Source organism: Astyanax mexicanus, chromosome 11 (assembly GCF_023375975.1).
Source record: "Astyanax mexicanus isolate ESR-SI-001 chromosome 11, AstMex3_surface, whole genome shotgun sequence".
Classification (NCBI taxonomy): Eukaryota; Metazoa; Chordata; class Actinopteri; order Characiformes; family Acestrorhamphidae; genus Astyanax; species Astyanax mexicanus.
The window spans coordinates 8484460-8507918 of NC_064418.1; the positions used below are offsets into that span (position 1 = coordinate 8484460).

At 39.5% G+C, this 23459-nt stretch overlaps 1 protein-coding gene across 1 annotated transcript in view; it reads right to left on the bottom strand.

Moving 5' to 3' along the window:
- The window catches only part of pdia5 (protein disulfide isomerase family A, member 5), an 81445-nt gene that overhangs the window by 33564 nt on the left and 24422 nt on the right, over positions 1-23459 (bottom strand). The window contains exons 4-8 of the mRNA XM_022680524.2: positions 19111-19194; positions 18897-18942; positions 17111-17203; positions 5636-5696; positions 4011-4078 (exon numbers count right to left, since the gene is read on the bottom strand). Of these exons, the coding sequence (XP_022536245.1) occupies positions 4011-4078; positions 5636-5696; positions 17111-17203; positions 18897-18942; positions 19111-19194 (352 nt within the window). The remainder of the gene's footprint in view (positions 1-4010; positions 4079-5635; positions 5697-17110; positions 17204-18896; positions 18943-19110; positions 19195-23459) is intronic.

Here is a 23459-nt window from a genome sequence, read left to right on the forward strand (position 1 = left end):
ATTTATTTATTTGTATTAATGCTAGTCTGTGAGAATTCTCATCAGGCTTGACAACCATCAACCTATAAGATGAAGGTTAATCATTCTGTAAAAACAGGCAGAAACTAAGCCGTTCTTTTCTTCCTTCCATTTTTTTAATCTTTACTGATTGTAACTTGTAGAACCTAAATTACACTGCTTGGCCAAAAAAAAAGTTGCCACCAACAAAAAAAAGGTCACACACTCTAATATTTGATTGGACCGCCTTTAGCTTTGATTGCGGCACACATTCACTGTGGCATTATTACAATAAACTTCTGCAATGTCACAAAATTAATTATAATTCAGTGTTTGCATTCATTTTTCACCAAGAATTTCACCAAGAGTCTGACCACTGCACAAAGCCTTCTCCAGCACATCCCAAAGACTCTCAATGAGGTTAAGATCTGGACTCTTTCACAATTCCAGCCCCATGAATCCTGACATTGTCATCTTGGAATATGCCTGCGTCACCAGGGTAAAAAAAATCCATTGATGGAATAACCTGGTCTATATTTAGTATCTTCAGGTAGTCAGCTGACCTCATTCTTTCAGCACATACTGTTGCTGAACCCAGACCTGCAGACCAAGTGCAGCATCAACCCCACATCATTCACTCACTTAAATCCAGGTGGAGACGTGTTTTTTTCTAGGCTGTGTATAATAGTAAAAAAACTCTCCTTTTTGGCTGATCATTTTCTCATTCAGTGCAAGTGACAGTGTAAGTGAGTCAGTTAGCACAGTAACATAATATCTGCTGATAAAAAGCACATTAGTTAGATATGTTTCTTTTTATTGCAGTAGCTTACTGAAGCATCATACACTTCTCGAGCACCAGTGAACTGCCAGAGATTATGATGAGGGAATTGTGTGGCCACTGAGTGTGAGCATTATTGCTAATATTCACCACATAACAGCACAATTTCCAGGTACACTAAGCTGCTTATGGCTGCAATTTCTCCTCTGCAGGACAAAAGTCAGCATTCGTTTAAAGTTTAAACGGTATGTCTGAGAGGGAAGCATGATTGTGAACATTTGCAGGTATTACAGCTCATCTACAATCATAAATTGCACATAATCAAGCAGCAGGTCACAAATCATCTCTGGCTCCAACAGCACAGTGAGAAATGTGGAGGCAGACTCTGCTGACCACCGTTTTCCTTCCAAATCCATCAGACTGCTCTGGCACTATCAGCCTCCTGCACGCATGCAGGGAAATGTGAAACCTCAGGCTGCAGCACATCTTCTGTGAGCTGGTGTTCACCTGCACATCTTCTCAGCAGTTAGGAGACATAAACGCTTAATCAATTAGCCCTTAGGTATCATACTCAGCTTTATACTGTTAATTAGTAACAGGGATGACAACATGCCAGAGGCATCTTCCTGAGTTAACCCTTAGCATTCTCTGAGAAAAGACCACTTCAGATTCTGAACAAGATTCTCTGATTCTGCTATTTATAGGTTTATGCTTGAGTAAAATGAACATTGTTGTTTTATTCTATAAACTACAGACAACATTTCTCCCAAATTCCAAATAAAAATATTGTAATTTAAAGCATTTATTTGCAGAAAATGTGAAATGTAAAATAACAAATAAATCATGCATTTTGGCATGTTCTCCTCCACCAGTCTTACACACTGCTTTTGGATAACTTTATGCCAAAAACTCAAGCAGTTTAGCATGGTTTGATGGTTTTCCTCTTGATTATATTCCAGAGGTTTTCAATTTGGTAAATTCAAAGAAACCCATAATTTCTAAGTGGTCCCTTATTGTTATAGATATACAGAGCTGTATGTATATCTATATATACCTAAATATAGCTAAACATAAAAACAGATTCATGAAAATATGTGCAATTTTACTAACTGATTATATATATATATATATATATATATATATATATATATATATATATATATATATATATATATATATATTAATTTTTTGCTATTGTTTATCTTGTGTTTGAATTAGATGTGTCCAAATTGAGCCCGGATCTGCTTTGGTTGGTTCTAAATATGTCTATAGAGAGATAGTCTGTTAATAGATGCTTTCAGTGATTGATATTAAAGTTATTTTTTGTTTTCCGGTTGATGAGGATGATTTTCTTGGTTTTAGAAATATGTTTACGCTGATGGGTGTGGTGGTCTGGAAGTGAGGTGTGTTCAGGTAAATTTCTGGTGTGTTGCCATCCTACAAAAGGTGCACCACTGACTGAATAAATCCCTGACAACAATCACCAGACAGACCTCCATACCTCACACACATCTTAGCTACAGTAAAAGTAAGAAACAAACTGGGACTAAGTAATCCAACTAATCGCCTAATTGTAAAAATGATCACCAGATTAGCCAAACACTGAAGAAATCATTATCTGCAGTCAGAATCTGAACCAAATGCTGGTGGTTTATTATGAGGCTCTTTTGCTTTGCTGGGGGCCAAGGGCACATGAGTCCAGCACAGCACGAGGGGCCATAAGGGGGGGTAAATTTCAGCCGTCAGATATTGATCCATGTGCTGCTCTTTTAACTTTATAAGCAGCTTGAACCATTTTTCTTGACAAAGGCCTGTTCTTGAAATGTGGAGCAAAGCTTGGATAGAGTCTTAGTGCTCAATTAAAGCTGTGTGAGGTTGAGGACGTGTGTGTGTGTGTGTGTGTGTGTGTGTGAGTGTCTGTGAGCACTCAGAGAGCAAGGAGGCAGGGGAGAGATGTGTAGCAATAGCTCACAGCAGTGTACATAGAGATATTGAGTTCTGCGCTGGCATTTAATCCATACGCAGACTGTAGACCAGCGGGGAATTCATCCAATAAATGCAGCATTATACAAAAACAAAATAATCCTGAGACAAAACGATCTGCCGCCAAACTGATGAGAACTCTGCCTGCTCTGTCAAATAAAACAAACAGGCCAAATAGGTTAATAAACACTGACAGGCAGCGATATGAAATATTACAACGCTGACTTACTGACATGCGTCCCTTTTATGATTAATAATAACTTCATCGCAAATTGCATTTCATGTCCAGAGCTGCACTGGACATCACAATGAGATGTGTGATCAAGTTTGAGTTATTTTGTTGAGTGTCTGGACAGTGACACAATGTTTGTCATTTTGCCTCTACATATCAACAAAGTGGATTTAATTATAGCAATAAATGATATTAGAAAACTGTCTGTCCAAATACTTTTGAACTTGAGCGTCTACTCTATTGGCAATGACAGAATACAAATACATACTGATCAGCCTAGCATCGTGTAGGTCCATCATGTGTCTCCAAAACAGCTAATATGACCAGTCAGTTAGAGTATGACCTCAATAAGACCTTTTGTGAAGTCGGACACCAAGATGTAAGCAGCAGACTGCTTTCTGAATAAAAAAGTTTTACAAGTTGCACAGGGGGGTCTACATGAACCGCATTATTGGGTATTGGTTGTCCTTCCTTGGACCACATCTAGTATGCAAAAACCACTGAATACTACATAAAAATGCTCTAAAAGACAGGATGTTTCAGAGGTGGCCTGATCAGACTTAAATTCATTTTATTGAGATTTTAAGATGTGATTTTTTAAGACCATGTGTTGTGAAAAGTAACACTGCTAATCACCCTGAACACACCAGCCACACTGTGAAACATGGTGAGGGTGGCATCATGCTGTGGGGATGCTCAAGATTTTTGTTATCAGCAATGCCGAAAGCCTTTTTCTACTTTTCTACAGTCCTATATACTTGCCCCCGAATGTCGAAAGAGCTAGCGCTGCGATTAGCAGATACTGGTAATACTGCTCCAACCTCAGTGCTGGAGAACTTCACTGAATCTCCTGTATAACGCTGCACTTCAGCGAAGTGTCTTTACTGCTCCTTACAACCTGATCAGTAAAATTCATACATAAGGAGCACCGGATTATAAGGCCATTGACGATTTTTTAATTAAAATAAATTATTGGATTTTGGTGCGTCTTATATAGTCCAAAAATTCTATTATACTTACATATTTCCCTTTAGTCTCTGTTGCCGTCTGCTGGAAGATGGGCTGCATTCGCTTACACACACCACACCCTAAAGAGAAAGAGGAGAGATTAGAGAGCAGGAATAAGAAATTCACAGAAAAGGTGGACAATTCCAGAAGCAGGTATCAAGGGGATCAAGGGGAAGGTCAGACAATACACATCTACGTCCATGTTTCCTCGCACGTCACAGTCAGGAGCCGGTAATTACTTTTAGAGTTTCTCTGGTAGAACAGTTCTCTGAAAAGCTGGCAATTGATAATGACATCCCCCGAAAATACTTTTACACTCCACTCTTACAAAACCCTGAGATGAATACCACATGCAAAGCATTCTGAACAAGTTGTTCGCTTCTTGGAACAAAAAGGAATATTAATATCTTGAAATTGAAGTCAGCCAAAGGGCTGCACAGCCTGTGCTGGGCCTGAGGTGCCTAATCACTGATTCCATGAAAAATACTTTCTAAGGAAGCTAATGAAGAATTAAAGAAAGCGAGAGAGAGAGAAAAGAGGAAACTACAAGTGGAGTCTAAATGAAATGCCCGAGGGCTGCCCTCTGAGAGCAGCTTTAAACACACTCTCAGCTCAGTTCCTCACAGAGGCACACCAGCAGAAAACACCACTCTGTCACACTCTACATGCACTGATATGTTAAGTAGTTAGGATGTCCCGATCATGTTTTTTTGCCCTGAGTCACATTAATAGAATATTATTTATCAATCAATAACCTCTTGCTTTTCCCAAAAAAAGAAACTCATAGCAAAAAATGATCTGGGTATTGTTTTAGATTTTCATATATATTTTTATGTATTAGTACTCACATAATAAAGTGAGTTTTTTTATATCTTTTCATGGAACAACACTAAAAATATGACACATTGGTATCACTGCTGAAACACAGCAAACTAATAAACAATTATCTTCTCATGAATCTCATCTTATAACTTCTTAATGCTCATAACAAAATACAAATCCAGAGTAAAACTGCTTTATTGGTGAGTTTACTCTGCTCTACTGTACTTGAGAATTATTGAAATAAAATATTTAGCATGTTTGTTCTTGTGATGCTATTTTAGTTTTAATTAAATGAAATACATTTATAATTAAAATATTAGATTAACAGTAATGTTAATTTATAACGATGCTTCAATTGTTTTTGTGTAAAACAACTGTTTCAAGTTTGCTTTTAAACATGGGAGAAGTTTAACTGTCCTTTAATTTTACAAGAATTTCAGTGTTAAATTCATACATTTTTACAGCTGCACATTCAAAATTTAAATGTAGAAATTATTCTACTTTATTTAATAAAATAGGAAAAATATATAAAAATCAGTATTAGTTCTGATTTCACACTTCTGAAATACTTTAATCTACATGTATTAAGTCAGTATTTCTGAAAACAATGAACATGACAGAAAACATGAAGATTGAAACGGGTCCTGTAAAACTCGACGCAGTGCGTTCTTGTAAACTGCTGGATATTAATAATTAAGATTTTCCTCTGTTAAACGTCAGTCCTTCATTTTCCAGGATTTCACAGCCTTTGCATCATGCACTCTATGAATTCACCAGTGACTGAGGACAGAATGAGAGCAGATCAGGTGACTCACAGGGGGCATAGAACATCATTAGAATGGGCCGCTCCTCCCTCTTCAGCAGCTTCCTGAAGTCCTACAGGGGTAAGAACAGAAAACAACAAAAAAATAAGAACAAAGCACAAAAGAATGGGGTAATAGTAGCATGGCTTCTCAGTGTACATACGTATGCGAACACTTTACATCCCTTAACTTCACCATGCGTCTCTTTTGTAATGTAATTTATCATTCAAAAGGTGAACTAATCTAAGCTAAACCAGGCTTTGGTTTAAAAGGGAGCCTGCACCTGTTGTTTAGGAGCAAGACTAATGCAGAGAGTCCTGTAGGGGGCAGTCTAACCACCCAGGCAGCTAAAAACACACATAAAAAATAGTCTAGACCAGAGTTTCTCAAACCTTTTAGACCATGTATCACTAATGACCAAACTACAACTTCCAAATACCTCCTACATGTAATTTCACAGGAACACATGTAGCTACCACACACGTTTATTTATACACAGAAAGACAGACGTGTAATCCACACATATACCGGTATGTGTCATCATATCTTATCACCAATTGTTCTTCACTCCTCTTTTGTGTGGCGCTTTCCCGCTTTAGCAGTTAGTATGGGAAATTAGTAAAAATTAGAACAAATGTAACCCAATAAAGAATTTTTTAGATAAAGTTTGTGTGATAACACGTTAGCGTTGATTGCACCAACGTTACCAGCTTGGATTTGTTTTGCACTATAAGGATTATAAAACGCACATAAATAAATGATAAAATAAATCAATAAATGTCTATTTTCTGGTCTATTTTTATACACTGGATTATAAGGTGCATTTTACGCAACTCTAAGGAACAGGAGTGTTGCCATGTTTAATTTCTAAGTCAGCAGGTAGTGCTGGGCGATATAACGATATCGATTTGTTTCGCGATAATTTTTCCCTCGATGACGATGATAAGCCTGTGCAATAGAATTCGATAAACATTAATTTACATTTCCGTCTAAGTGGCGCGGCAAACAACGAAAACACAACGTGTAATCAATCCAGAAGACGCTGGAGCAAATTAATAAATAGTTAAGAAAATTGTAATAGTTATTCTCATGCATGCAACAAAAAACCCTAAAGAATAGTGGAGTATGGCCCGACACACGCAAACAACCATAGTGTTGGTACTTTGGGAATAAACGGCCGCACTGTTCAGCACGTTTTAAATAAATTTTAAGTAAATTTTAAGCACTAAATGTAATTAATTCAATTTATATTAGGACCTCGGGGCAGGTGCTGCAAAAATGTGTATGTGGGGCGCGGATTAAAGGAAGAGGTTTTTTTGCGGAGCGGTAACAGGACAAAAACACCTTAAGAATGATGTCTAAATGACTTTCCTCTAATCTAATATAATTTAACATGGTTTAAGGATATAAAATAATTTCTAAACAAACGAACTTTTTAATATTGAGCTTATGGCCCAAGTGCAAAAACACAAAATCATTTATCATTTAGATTATCTGCCTGAACGCGAGCCCGAACCCGAGCTTGAACGCCAGCCTGACTCAGGCGCTGCATGAACTCGGGCCGGTCGAGAACACCGCTTTCCTCTCAGATTAGGCGGAAGAAAATGGTCTTTTTTTTAATGTAACAAATCACACTGTGATTTTTGTGATATTTCCCCAATTACAGCTCAGCTGCGCGTTTAAAGCTCAACGCATGAATTAATCGGTGCGCTGTGCGCCGCGCGTGCTCGCGGGGGATTTGACGCGTCTGTCAAGCAAGTTAATGGACCGTTTTGGGGGCAGAGATTAAGAAGTACAGCAGGTACATCTCAGATTTGTAGTTTAATGCTCTACTAAATTACTGGCTTTAAAACTGGCTCATGATATGGTCGGTTCTGGCTGGATTTTTTCCTGCCTACAGGCTGCATTTGACGGAAAGCAGCTCCTCAGTCAGACAACAGTGTCAGCATACAAATCGTGTGCGTTTCCTACAGGACAAACCATTTAAAAGTGCAGATAAACTCATTAAAAAATCACACAGTGTCTGTCTGGCTTAAAATACTTTTAATAAGGTACAGCTTTTAAATTAATAAATCAACATTCATTAAAAATCCGTGAGAAGTTCTGTATGCTAAATGACAAGCTAAGCTAATAAGCTAATAACATTTAATAATAACAGAAAAATAGATATGAATTTGGAAAATAACCAACTAAAGTGAGCTCAAAATACAATAATAAATATAATCTAACGAATTTCAAAATATAAATTAGAAATATTGAACTTCAATATTAAATTCAACTTCAACTACAAAAAACGCAAGGACCGATAGAACATAACGAACAGAAAAAAATAAATTTGAAATTGGAAAAAAAGTTCAAAATGCTAAAAGAAATAAAACCTAACGAATTTCAGAATATAAAATCTAAATATTGCACTGCAGCAGTACAAAAGCCTAAGTGCTTAAACAAACAAACCAAAAAACAGCCTATCACAAATCATTTTTTGAGCCCGACCCAGCTGAGGAAAAGGTGGGAAATCTTTTTTTTTCCGGCTGGGTCTTGGAAAACTTTGTGGTGAATTAAAGGGGCCGAGTTGCAATTTTTGTTTTACTTTAATCAGTTTTTAATCCGTCTTTTTAAAAACAAATATTCCAATATTGGCTGCCAATTTGTGCCCAATATTCTGAGCTCAAAAAACGCTATTCGGGCCAGCCCTACTAATCTAATATAATTTAACATGGTTTAAGAATATAAAATAATTTCTAAACAAACGAAATATTTAATATTGAGCTTATAGCCCAAGTTTTTTTTTCAGTCATGGAAAATTGGAAAAAATTGGAAAAAAGCCCGAGTTCATGCAGCGCCTGAGTCAGGCTGACGTTCAAGCTCGGGTTCTGGCTGGCGTTCATGATTAATTTGTTTTTTTTTTAAAACTAATATTGGAATATTCGCTACCAATTACTGCCAAATATCCGGAGCTCAAAAAATGCTATTCGGGCCAGCCCTAATAATTATGGAGATACAGAAAAAAATATTGTGATAAAACTTCCATCACTCCCTTATTCTCTCACTAATAAAAACAAACCTTTAAGTGTGACACAAAGTGATTTGATTTATATCGTGATACATATCGATATCGACTGATATGGAAAACTATATCGTGATAAGATTTTTTCCCATATCGCCCAGCTCTATCAGCAGGTCTCACTGCTGGGTGGGGAGACCTGCAAAGCTAAGCTAAGTAAACAAAACTGTAATTTTTATTAAAAATAAAAAAAGCATTTCAAACATGTCAGACAAGTCAAACAAGCACTGGATATTAATCTACACAGATTTCTCTCCTGAAAATTTTTGGGCTGAGTAAAGTGCTTCTGTTTATTTACAGTAAGCTTAGATTTCCATATTTCCACAAAGGCTGGAGCATTAGCGGCTAACTGCTAGCGGGTAATGCTAATGCTGCTCCAGCCGGGGTTAGCAGCAGGCTACAGGCCGATAATACTCACCTCTGAATGGTCAAAGAGCTAGGGCTTAGTGGCGAATGCTAATACTGCTCCAGTTTTGGTTCTGGAGAACTAAACTGAAACTTCTGTATAGCGGAGTGGCTTTACTGCTCCTTACAACCTGACTGGAATTAATACATAGGTACACTGGATTATTAGGTGCACTGATGATTTTTGGGGAAAATTCAAGGATTTTAAGTTCGCCCTCTAGTGCGAAAAATACAGTAATCCAGATATGTTTAAAAAGTGAAATTTTCCTACTTCTGTTTTTGACAATATTTAAGTGTGCATATTAGGGCTGTCCCTAACGATTATTTTTTAAACGATTATTCTAACGATTATTTTTTTCGATTAGTCGACTAATCTATTTATTGAGAAACATATTTAAATAATTATTATTTTACGTTTTAAAGCAAACGATAAAATACTATATTTATATATATATAACAACAACAGCAACACAAGCCTACTAAACCAAACCCCACACTTATAATCACTTACATGAACAACACGTTTAGATCTATAACGCTAAAAATGAATAAGCTCCCATACACCACAACCGTGTGTTGCACTGTTTTCTGTGACCGCTAGATTTTGTGACCACGGGCAAGTAGTTCTCAGCAGACCGGTGCACTGGCCGATTCGAAACGTGTTCGTTTCTAATGTTTACCCCGACTAGCCAAAACGGTTAAGTTTAGGGCTGAGGGTAAGGTGTAGGTATAGAAAGCTTCCGTTTTGCCAATGAACGCTCATAACCGTGAGCACTGGTCACAAAATTCCGACGGTGACAGAAAACGGTGTAACACCGCAGCGCCGACGGCGCTAGCTAAAATAACTTAAGGCAGCTAGCTTAGCTAAACACCTGAACTTATGAATAATGCTACTGTTTCTGGAAACTGTGAAATGCCATGCACAAATATAAACCAAAATGTATAATTTCTGCCTGTGGCAGGTTTAAAACCTTTGGTAGACAACCTTAAGTCTTTTTAAGGACACCCGCGGAGACCCTGATGTAAACGGTAACTTACTGTGTGACCCTGTTGACATAGTGCTCCTGGATGTTTGCGCTTCAAGTGCTCCTTTTGCACGTATGGCAGAGGACCACATTGTTGCCCTTTTGCGTGAAATGCTCCCAAACTTTAGATGCCCGCTGGCGTTTTTTTGTAGCTGGAGATTGCTCTCCGGAGTCCAAGCTCTCTAGAGCTTAGATTCTCTGCCCGAACCCGACATGACCCGAGGCCCGCCCGTAAATCCGACCCGGGCTCCAGAAAATAGTCCGAGATGTAGGCGTCTGTTTTTTAATTATATTTTTATAAAAAAAAAAAAAAAAGAAATAACGAAAACTGAAAGTGAAACTAAACTAATTTATTTATAAGCGCTGTTTTCACTACCGCAGTTCTACAGCGGGGGTGTTGTGCCGATTCTGTCCGCGAAGCGGGAGTCAGATTCAGCAGAGAGTCGGATTCGGCACAAGCGCGGCGGCACCTCGCGGTCCGCGGTGTCAGTTGTAAGCGCTCGCGCTAGCCGCAAAATACGGCAGAAAACACTGAGGGAGCTGTAGAATTATGAATGGGACTAGAATATGAGCTCTCACCAGAACAAGCGAATCTCTCTCTCTCTCTCTCTCTCTCTCTCTCTCTCTCTGTGTGTGTGTGTGTGTGTCTCTCTCTCTCTCTCTCTCTCTCTCTCTCTCTCTCTCTCTCTCTCTCGCACGTGAACTCCTCCGCGTTTGACTTGCAGAACTGTGTTTAGCTGTTCTTAAAAATCATTTTAATTAAATAATAGTTCTATGCTTCTATGTTACAGTGTTAATTAACATATTTACGACGCGCCGACGCACGTTATGCAAATCGATGTATTTTCGTAATCGATGACGTCGATTATGTCGACGCGTCGCCCCAGCCCTATCTTTCTCACTCAGTCTCTCTCTCATGCTGTCTCTCTCTTGAACTTTCACTCACTCTTTTTCTCTCTCCTTTTCTCTTGCTCTGTCTCTTGCTCTGTCTCTCTCTCTCATTCGCTCTGACTTTGTTTTGCTTCGTTTCTCCTGCTCTGTCTCTAACTTTGTCTCTTTCTTTCTCTCTCACTCTCTCTTTCTTACTCTTTCTCTCTCTTTCTCTCTCTTACTCTGTCTCTCTCCTGCTCTGTCTCTAGCTCTTTTACACTCTCTCTCAATTTCTCTTGCTCTCTCTCTCTCTCTCTCTCTCTCTCGGTCTGTCTGTATCTGATGGAGTTTCTCATGGTGACAGTATGAGAATAAGATAACTCATGTCGGCTGTTAAATAAATACGCTGCATGTTAGAAAAAATAGTATGGAAAAAGTAATGTTTTTGTCTCTTTATTAAACTCATAGCATCAAATCGGTATCAGAAAAATTTTGAAACGATACCCAGCCCTAGCTCGCACACAGGAAAGCAAATGTTTAATAGAAAAGAAAAAGGGGTGAAACTTTTTTAACTGGTTGCTGGGTCTCTTAAGAGACTTTACAAAACGCAGCCATATCCGAATAGTTCTCCCGCTGAGGGGGCTGCACTCAGTCAGAAAGCAGCCCCGCGCGCTGAGATGAGATGAAGATGGCTTTGAAAGTCCTTTGAAGAGAGTAATGACTGCTCCAGGGGGGCGTGTGCTCGGTGGCATATTACATCTTTTGGGGTGTCAACTGCTATAAGCAAATCTCAGCTACAGGAAGCGACGTGGTAATGAAGCAAGAATATAAACAAAGCTGATGGAAAAAAATAGAAAGAAAAGTCTCCCCCTGTGAGCCGGGTTTAATCCCTGCATGCAATTACAGAAATTAGGGAAGGCACTGTCTGTATGTCTTATTGGCAAGCAAGATAAGTAGATACATCTAGACCAGTGGTTCTTAGACTCTGGTACAGCAGGTACCACTGGTGGTACTCGAAGCATCCCAAGGTGGTACACTAAGAAAAACATTCAGCTTTCCTTGAAACATGAAACATTGAAACATTGAAATCTATAAAGTTTCCACCTGTAATTTTCCTAAAATTACATTAGTTAGTGTTTAGTGCTTTACCTGTTAGAACCTGTATTAAGCTACACTTCAGTCCTTCACTTTCAGAACTACAGTTTCATAATTAACATCAGTTTAATTGGTCCTAAAATAAAACTCTGTGGAACATCAAAAGATCATTGCTCTATCAACCAACAATCACCAAGAGTTCACTACAGTTTCTGCACTACAGTTAATAGATAAAAAAGGTAGTAAATACTGTAGTTCACTGCTAAATTCTGTCTAAACCCTGATTCTGAGATTCTCAGTAGGAATACTGTAGTAATACTTGAACTTGAAGACTGCAAAAGTGGGAAAGCTCACACAACAGAAGACTGAAGAACAATTGGCCTTAGTATTTCCTTTATAGTTATCTACACAATCTGCATATAGCAGGGGTGATAGCGTTCCGGCGCCGCGCCGGAAATCCGGCGTAGCGTGGCTCTATAAAAAAAAATATATATATATATATATATATATAAATAAAATAAATAAATAAATAAATAGAGCCGGTTCAGGTATTAAGTCCCGCCTCTCAGTAGAAACAGCCAATCAGCTTGCTGTTTTTTTTTTTTTTTTGCGGAGGAGCGGGGGAAGCCCCTCCCTTGCTGTGAGATTTAGCAGCGGGATCGGAAGCAGCAGCTTCAGCTGATTTAAAAACAGATCTGGATATACGGAGATTTTTCTCAAAAAAAGATAACGGTAGGCTAAACACGTAAACTGTGATGATATGTTTCTGATAGCTGGTTAAAAATACACTTCTTGTATCAGCACACAGATTAAACCCACTGTGATTAATAAACTGCAGCTGTGTTAGTGAGTTAGCTTGATAGGGAGTCAAGGTTTTAGAAAATAAATAAACTATATATGTAATGTTCAACTTGCCCTGTACCTGATCAGCTAATCACTATTTCACATATTTCACTGTCGTTATTAGTTTAGGATTACAGGAGAAAATGAATATAGCTAATTAGCTAGAAGCCAGATGTAGTGGATAGTCAGAATTTAGTACAGTACTTTATGTTTGTAGTTTAAAGCAGTTTCTTAACCCTGATCACTGAACTAAAATTGTGTTTTCCACAATTCCACAATCATTTCACCTAGATTTTCACCTGATCTTGATTTTCACCTAGAGTGACAGCTGTCACAGTGAAAATGAAGCGGAGTTATGAAAGTGGTTGTGCTAAACGAAAGAAACGGGCAGAGAGCAAAAGAATCGCAGATGCACTGCCAAAATTCACCTCCTTTTTTACACCTCCTGAACCGATCAGTGTTTTTGGGGCCGATTCCGATCGCCGGTCGTCTTTCACCACGATGGGCCGATCGCCGATACCGATCTTGGGCGGGGCCAAATGCCACATTAATGCCACACAGGTGCCTGGCAAACCTGGCTGGTACAGATTCCCCTAATTACATCCACACCAAAGCAAACACTGGTAATTTACGCTGCTAGTAAATAAACACGTGTTACTGACCAAAATAAACGCTTTTTATGAGAGATATAAGTTCTGTGTAAATATTTATAAGACAATACCTGACAAAATCAGTTTTAATGACGTTAAATAAACATTACTGTGACAGCGCTAGTCGCAGTTTCACCGCAGTAAAGGACGAGGAGGTGAATCACTTATCTAACCAGCCTTTACTGATTTCTGCTCCAATAACCCTTTCAATAACCTCCAATAGCCTTTAATAGTCTTCAGTAGCCTTCAACAGTCTAACCTTGCAGCCGTGGTGTGTCCACTAAACTCCGTAGTTATAAACATCATGAGGTTAGCAGCGCGCTAACTGACCTGTTTATAATGTAATCCGAGCAGTGCCTCCGTGACAACTGCTGCTGTTAGCTGCTTTGGCTGAAAGGTGAACTGTAGAGAGCTGTATTATCCGTTTTTAAAACCTTTTCCTACACAGATGAACTTAAAAAAAAACGTGTAAAAAAAACGCTCCAGACTGGCTCAGCTGAGCCCTGTAGCCCGTGGCTGGGCTGTAGCTGTGACTGAGTAAAGACAGCGGGGGCTTGTGCTGCTGCAGCTCCGACTAGTGGTTGGATGAGGAACTGCAGCTTCTTGTAAGTGAGCAGTTTCACCGGTTTCACCAGTTTCATCCACACACAGCTCTGATAAACTGCTTAACCCTAAACTCCTGAATCAGATCGGCTAAAATCATAAGAATATCTGCAGAACAGTGTTAATATGCAGAAGAATATACAGAACAGTGTTAATATGCAGTAGAATATGCAGGATCAGGGTTGAGAAACACTGCTGTAATGTGACTTCTGTTCATTTGTAGTTCACAGTAAGACCACATGTCCTGACGTTTATAAAAATCTCTATGAAACATAAAGTTACATTATTTTACACAAGGACACCATCTTAAGAAGAGCTCTCAGTAGAAAAAAAAGAGTGGAGAAAATGTAAATATGAAAATGAAAACGTTATCTAAAATGTGTCACTTGACAATAAGGTTATACACAGACTATTAAATGTTTGAATAATGTGTCAACATTTATGCCTATGTTACGTCACATATGCAGTCTGTTGTCCCTCCCCAACAACCCCCCCCCCCCTTCCTCACCCTGTTGGAACAGGAAAAAAAAGTTCAGGCTCAGGATTTTTTTTCACTATCACCCCTGATATAGTAATCTACATAAACCACATTTACATACAGATTGCACTAGATAGCCCTAGATTTCAGATTTGTACATATAAAGAAATGTAAATACTTCTGTATTACAAATATACAATGCTCTGTTTAGATTTAAACTGTGATTTCATTACTTGCATGATGGTGTATTTTAGGAATTAGTGTGTAATTTGAGATTAAGCCTCCTTTGCGTTTTCTTCTATATGCACTAGGGCTGGGGCGACGCGTCGACATAATCGACGTCATCGATTACGAAAATACATCGATTTGCATAACGTGCGTCGGCGCGTCGTAAATATGTTAATTAACACTGTAACATAGAAGCATAGAACTATTATTTAATTAAAATGATTTTTAAGAACAGCTAAACACAGTTCTGCAAGTCAAACGCGGAGGAGTTCACGTGCGAGAGAGAGAGAGAGAGAGAGAGAGAGAGAGAGAGAGAGACACACACACACACACAGAGAGAGAGAGAGAGAGAGAGAGACACAGAGAGAGAGAGAGAGAGAGAGAGAGAGATTCGCTTGTTCTGGTGAGAGCTCATATTCTAGTCCCATTCATAATTCTACAGCTCCCTCAGTGTTTTCTGCCGTATTTTGCGGCTAGCGCAAGCGCTTACAACTGACACCGCGGACCGCGAGGTGCCGCCGCGCTTGTGCCGAATCCGACTCTCTGCTGAATCTGACTCCCGCTTCGCGGACAGAATCGGCACAACACCCCCGCTGTAGAACTGCGGTAGTGAAAACAGCGCTTATAAATAAATTAGTTTAGTTTCACTTTCAGTTTTCGTTATTTCTTTTTTTTTTTTTTTTATAAAAATATAATTAAAAAACAGACGCCTACATCTCGGACTATTTTCTGGAGCCCGGGTCGGATTTACGGGCGGGCCTCGGGTCATGTCGGGTTCGGGCAGAGAATCTAAGCTCTAGAGAGCTTGGACTCCGGAGAGCAATCTCCAGCTACAAAAAAACGCCAGCGGGCATCTAAAGTTTGGGAGCATTTCACGCAAAAGGGCAACAATGTGGTCCTCTGCCATACGTGCAAAAGGAGCACTTGAAGCGCAAACATCCAGGAGCACTATGTCAACAGGGTCACACAGTAAGTTACCGTTTACATCAGGGTCTCCGCGGGTGTCCTTAAAAAGACTTAAGGTTGTCTACCAAAGGTTTTAAACCTGCCACAGGCAGAAATTATACATTTTGGTTTATATTTGTGCATGGCATTTCACAGTTTCCAGAAACAGTAGCATTATTCATAAGTTCAGGTGTTTAGCTAAGCTAGCTGCCTTAAGTTATTTTAGCTAGCGCCGTCGGCGCTGCGGTGTTACACCGTTTTCTGTCACCGTCGGAATTTTGTGACCAGTGCTCACGGTTATGAGCGTTCATTGGCAAAACGGAAGCTTTCTATACCTACACCTTACCCTCAGCCCTAAACTTAACCGTTTTGGCTAGTCGGGGTAAACATTAGAAACGAACACGTTTCGAATCGGCCAGTGCACCGGTCTGCTGAGAACTACTTGCCCGTGGTCACAAAATCTAGCGGTCACAGAAAACAGTGCAACACACGGTTGTGGTGTATGGGAGCTTATTCATTTTTAGCGTTATAGATCTAAACGTGTTGTACATGTAAGTGATTATAAGTGTGGGGTTTGGTTTAGTAGGCTTGTGTTGCTGCTGTTGTTATATATATATAAATATAGTATTTTATCGTTTGCTTTAAAACGTAAAATAATAATTATTTAAATATGTTTCTCAATAAATAGATTAGTCGACTAATCGAAAAAAATAATCGTTAGAATAATCGTTTAAAAAATAATCGTTAGGGACAGCCCTAGAGAAAGACATTGCAAAAGAGAAAAAAAGTAAGAGAAGAAGAGAGAGCACGAGTAGAGCCAGACTTTAGAGCACTTCGACATGTTGACCTTGCTGTGTGCATGCTCTCCGTGTCAGGCACGTTTATGTGCATTTCATGCAAAGTATTGAAAATAAGCATTGTTTTTTATTTATTTATATATTGTTTTAGACCTTTCGGTATTCAGTAGTACAGACAAATTTCCGTCTGTGCCTTTTTGGTATTGAATTTCTATACCCAGCCCTAGTGCTAGCCTTAGTTTCCTCACTCAGACAGTCAGTAATAGTGAGGAACACACTGGATGTGAAGCGGTGGAGCCACATATGCTCCTGAACGTCCTGTACGACTGCCAAGTCTGGTCTCCAGAGAGAGCAGAAGAGCCTGGTTCTTCAGTTGCAGATTGCTTAACTCATTGCTTTTGTTCAGCATGCAGTTCCCACACCAGGCAAACACTAATGGAAAGGTGATCTCGGTCCAAAGCCGTTGCCTAAAAGAGATACTCACTTTCTCCGTCTCGATGTGAACGACGTCTTTAGCCTCGGGGTTCTCCTCCCACAGGGGGGCACCTGTGGGGTCTTTCAGGAACGCCACCATAGACTGAGAAAGAGGAGGAGGGGATCAAAAGGAGGACAATTATTAGAGAAACACTGATATGACTCATCTTTCACTGTCAAAGCACATTCACTGTCTCCAGAGAGTTACTGCCAGGGGTGCAGCACACTGTGTCTTTCAAACAGCAAGACCCAGGAGCACTAAAAACCCATCCTCGTCTGGAGCGTCTCGAAACGTCTCAGAACGTCTATTAGTGACACCCAGGTCACTAATAATAATGGTCAAGAGAACTTTAAGTAATACAAACTTTCTGAAATGCCGTTACGAGACGACACTGTTTAGCCCTACAGAACTATAGCTCATTTAAACGATCCATCCATCCAGAACGCAGAAAGACTCTGTAAGCACCTCTTTGACATTAAGTGCTCATAATAAGCCTAATTATCGTTACGGGAAAAGAAATGAAGAGCAATATCACACTCAACAGCAGATGCCTTTAATGAGAGACCTCCGTTCTCCGTGGAAGCCACTCACCCATCTCATCACTGACTCACTGAGACTGGGAGCTCAGTTGTGTTCATTCATTTCTAAACTTCTCCACATTACAGTTCGGCTCGTTGCAGAACCGTTCATCATCAACGGCACGTCAGCAACGCACGGGACTGTGCCGGCAGCATCGCATCGGAAGAAGATGAAGAGGGTGAGAGGAAGAAATGGAACGGGAGGCGATGGCTTGATTCTTGAACCAATCGCACAATCCTTCCACACAGTGGAGCCAACACCTACAGTGTGAAATCATAGCTGTACTTGCCTATGCTAGTGTGAAATGACATGCATGGGGAAAATCAGCTTGGTGGAAATGACAGAACAAGGCACGGTATAAAAGATCAAAGGCCTGGAGATTATAGAGCTCCAAGAGTGCAGAAACGAACCAACGGCTTTATAAAAAAATAAAAAAAGATACAAAAGTCAAAAAAGAAAAGTTGATGCCCAGTCCCATTGCACCCCTTGGCCCAACTATTAGCCCTACCACTTTGTTTTGGTAGGGTATCCAGATTCTCATTAAGCTTGAGTGTTAGGACTACATGATGCTTCAAATGAAGATTTTTTACAGGCACACTCAAAACAGAGGGCTGTGAGAATCACTGGCAATAAGGCACTGGGAAAACCGGCCAAAGAAACCCACAAATGTAAGCATTTTCCTTGTTAAAAATTATGAAACCATTATATCTGAGTGCGCTGTGAAGCTACTCAGCAATGCTGCATCAGCAGCATTTCGAAAAGAGGTGGAGTTTGACTTGATATGTATCGCAGGAGCCATGTGCTAGCCTTCCCCATACTTGTTACTTACTGATTACTAGTCATAGGCTGATTCCTAATGAGTGAATTGGGGAGAAATTTGGAGAAAAATGCAAAGAAAAAAAACAAAAACAAAAAAAACAAAAAAAAAGAGTGTAATTAAGGAGGTATTACACAAATATAATTGCAGAACAAATATTTAAAAATATATATTTGAAAGAAATTAGTTTTATATAGCTCCCAGGCAGTTTCTGATCTTACAGCTCAAATCTAAACACCCAATATAATGAAGAATTAAATCTTAAAAAAAAGGAAAAAAGGGGCTTCGGAGATGTACAAGCTGTACGAACAGAGCAATTGATTTATTGACTTAACAGAGTCAGTTTCACAATTCTTTCCTGCAAACACAGTATCAGACTGTAATTTTCTGGACGATTACCTTAAGTGTGGCTGGCCGGCTGTATTCTGTATGGAAGGTTCCATCCCTGAAAGAGAGAAAAAGAGAAGGAAAGAGAAGAAAATATACGAAAAAGACTTACACAAAGCAGAAAAGGCGATGTGCGCTCCTGCTGCAGAGCCATTTTCCAAAATAAATTAATCAAATTCAGAAGCCTTCAAATTGAATGATAAAAGCACACACAGTGCACACTTACTTATAATGCAGGATCTCAAACCCAGCAGGCTTGGAACCAGGGTCTACCTTCACCTTCTTACAGAGTTTACGACCCTCTGAATCCCTGGAGGGAAAGAGAAGATACATGAAGAAATGAAGTAAGATACACCACTCATAATGGCATGATAGCATACTTAAAATCCTCAGAATAAACTTAGAATAAACTGTAAACTGGTCCTGAGCATGAACATGTGCAAGCAGGAGAACATTCCTTTCACAAATAACTCATTCTTCAGTTCTATAAATGAAATCCTAACTGCAGTCGAATGCACACTGAATCAGTTAAATAAAGTTAATACAGAAGAAAATTCTAATCAGATTATTACAGTCTAAAAGGAAACACACAGAGGCACATCTGTCATACAAATAAGTGAAGCCAAAAAGTTACAGAGAAGGAATTAATTTCCCAGGACGTTGAATAAATTGCTATAACGGTAACGTGAGACGGCTGATGGGATGTGACAGATGACCGCAGTAATAAGGTAATGCAACACAGCCTTCTGAAATCTGGCTCTCAGTCTCATCTCTACGCATCAAAGGACAAGAGAAGAAGAGCAACCTTTGGGAAAAAGAGAGTATCAGAGCTGCAGACTGGCTTTTACAAAAAAAATACAAGAGTATTAAAAGGCTGCAATTTAGGATATTTTTGGTATTCTCAGTCTCACACTCTCTCCCCTCCATCACAGATATATAAACCACAAGCTGCACCCGCAAAGCCACCAGCATTGTGAATAAAACCACCTATCCCTTACATGGACCCTTTGCTCTATACTGGAGCATCTGAGCTTCCAATACCAGACTCTGAAACAGCTTCTTCCCACAGACCATCAGACTCCTCAACACACAGAGAGACTGATCTAATGCCCACACAACACAGACCAGGTTCCAGCTAACTGAGGCTCAAATCACAAGTTTAGAAAATTAAGTCTTATATCTGAGAACAGAAAGTTGAGTAACTGCTCTTTTTTATGATGTTTAAGAAAAGCATAACACTGAATAAAAAAGCTGTGGCTGAATCTAACCTTAAATACAATATAATGCTATAGTGATCTCTGTGACAACATAAGAGTAATTTAGAGCAATAACTGGTCTTTTTAGTTTTGTAATATCTAGTATATGATAAATAATTGGATGTTTGCCAGCACATACAGGCTTCTCAGGCAAGTCTTTTGTTGTTTTGTAAAACTTTTGATAGCCCCCTGTCTCCTGTCAACTCAAATTTCCCCTTGTTTTTCCTGTTATATATACATTGAAATTTTAAATGCATTTCATTTTTCAAGAAGGTAACTGCAGTATTATCCATGGCAGGTCAAAGACAATGTTAAGAGTACTAAATCAGTAAAAACTGGGTGCTCATAAATACAAAGCATCCTCAGGAGAGTACAGGGCGGAAGACACTTAAGAGTGGAAACGTGAAAAAAATTACTTTTTATGAATTACTTTTACGTAAAATATACAACAGGGCCAGTAGTTAAACCAAACAGCTTAAGTAGCTAGTTACTTGACCTAGTTTGAATTTGAATCTTGAATTATGTTTTAAAGAACAACTGTCTGATTCAAATGACAACAAAATATGACAAACTACAAAAATGTGACAGAATAAATTGTGTGTAAAAATGTTTGCCTTTTAATGTTAAATGTAAAGATTATGGTTTATTATACCACAGTTAATTCCGACCCTGCTATGTGACTGGCTGAGAGGCATTTTATGAGGGCCATTATCAGCCGGTAAAGCAGTGTAACCGAAGCTCGTCATGTTTTACCCCACCACATACAGGTAACCTAGCAATGATGCAGCGCTTACAAGCCAAACATTGCAGCTACAAACAGAGCAGCAATGGAACTATATTAACTCGCAAAGTGTTTATGACCAAACAGATCGTATTTTCTCGTTCTATTTAACTCAAAATCAGTCAATAAACAGCGATAATGGAACTGTGGTATAATCGCAATAATACACTTCTCTATAACATGCAATATTGGCACTGGTGTGCTGATCTACGACTGCAGCACAGCAGTGCAAATTTTACACATTATAGCACAAACTTCAGGTGTATTATTTCTTAAATAAAAGTGGATAAGTTGCAAAAGGGCTGTTAGATTTTTTTTTTCCTTCTATACATTTAATCTGAATTTTGGCTAAAGAGTTTGACTCACTTTTGAACTTGTAATTTGTAGCTGTAAATCGAAATCAACATTAAAATGGCTCTTTCCTTCCAAAGTAGGTGAGTCTTAGATTAGACCCCCACCAGAAGTTCTGATTATAGGCCAAAATCTGATACGCAAGTCTAGACCTTTAATGATCCGTACGAGAAAAATGAAACCGGGTAAAATAAAATCGGTTAGGTGTCGCCTTATCGGGCCTGAGTGTCTGCTCTGCATTCAGTGCTACATAATAGGTGAATTCTAAAAGCTCAATGCTTATAATTTGTGCTAGTTCTGTTATCTGACCAATGGACGGGAAATGGTCAACTCCACAGTGCTCACACACACTCACAGTTACCTAGCACCTGCAAAAGAATCTGTAATTACCTCTCTCCATCTTCACACCTGCACACACACACACACACACACACACACAACTGCCATCACCACCCCTTTGCGTCTGTGATAATGAGCATGGAAATGTATTACATAAGGACAAATAGGAGCAGAAAGGACTCGGAGGGCGGCGAAAGCCCCCATGCTAATGGAAATTCAAAGAGATGGAATTCAATTAAGCTGCCGACAACCGCCATTCTCCCCGGACCCCCACACCCGCCGACCTTCCCCTCCTGGAAAGGGAGGACTCAGACGGCGCCATTAGATTTATGCTTGCTCCACATCCTTCCTTTATCAGTTGGACTAGGAGGAAGAAGAGGAGATGGAGGAGAAGAAGAAGAAGAAGATTAGGAGTGGTGGAGCGGGAAGAGGAGCAGAAGCGCAGGCTGTCAGGTGGGAAACACAATTAGACGTGCCGCGTGGGGAACGTGCTGACTCATGACCGCAGATGGTGCCTCTCTGGGCCTTACGGGCAGACGTGCCCCTGTGCACCACTTTGGGATGAGAGGTTCAGTCATCCGTTTGAAGAGTTTAGAGCTGTGATGGAGTTCTGTTAGGGGTCAGGGTGTGAGTTAACTGCTGCTGAGCTGCTGGACACTAGGGGACACTGGACACTCCATTTTTTCCACTTCATTTTGTGACTGTAAACCAAGTCTAGACTCTCAACTCTGGATTAGATTGTTTCATACAACGTGAGTGTCAGTACTGAAGAGAAAAAAAAAAGAAAAGAAAAAAAAAACACTTAAAAAAAATAAAGGCTGCAAATGTCTTAAAAATTCTCCTTTTAGCATATAATATCGAGAAGAATTAGAGCACAAATGAAAAGCAAACGCTATTGTGGACAAATGTAAATGCAATCCACAAGATGCATTGCGTTTCCGCACGAACATGCAAAACGTGAGCCAAAATGAAAGACCACTAGAGGCCGACCGATCGATCGGCCAGCCGATTTAATCGGCCGATTTTTGTTATTTTTTTATCAACCGGCATCGGCCGACTTTCTTATTTGGCCGCGCCGATTTTAATCCGGCACATCTGCGGGCAGCTACTTGGAACGCAGCGCAAGGTTTCAAGAGTGAGCAAGACTTTCAACGGGTAAGGCATCCATTTTTACAATCCAGTGTCCCAAAGTCTATATTTTCTCTCATGATTAGTAATCTGTGATGTTGCTTCATTTACTGAAAAAGAATAGAATTTCAACTGCATCGGTGTTGTAGCATTTCTCTCCAAACGAAACTATGCTTAGCGTTGATGGCAGGAGTGCATTTGGAATGCGCCCTGACTATGCAAGGCAAGCCCTATCTATAAGCTCTAGTATAAAATAACTGAATAAATGAAAAAGGGCAGGACTAAAACTGTTTAAGGATATTCGCAGCATCAGCTGCGCTGAAATAATAATTACTGGTTAGTCAGGATTATTAGAGGACTGTACTTCTCCTTATATATATAAATAAGCTTTATTGTAAACGAATTAATAAAACAAATAGTTTCTAAAATAATGGAGTTAAAATAAAACATCTCTTTTTCCTTCACTACAAACAGACATTAAATCATGCCGCCTCCTGCTGTTCTGCTGTAAAACTCACCCGTTTAAAGCGGTTTGCGCTGTTAGATATTAAATGAAACGATGAGCAGAATTTTCGGTTTTGTCGGGTTCTACTTTAGAACCCCCTCCAGACTTTTCTGATAAAAGCTCATTTTATCCTGAACCTATAAAGTCCGCGCTCTTCAGCTTTCTCAACTCATTTTCCGCTCACGCACCGAACCTCCAGTACAGCTGATGAGACG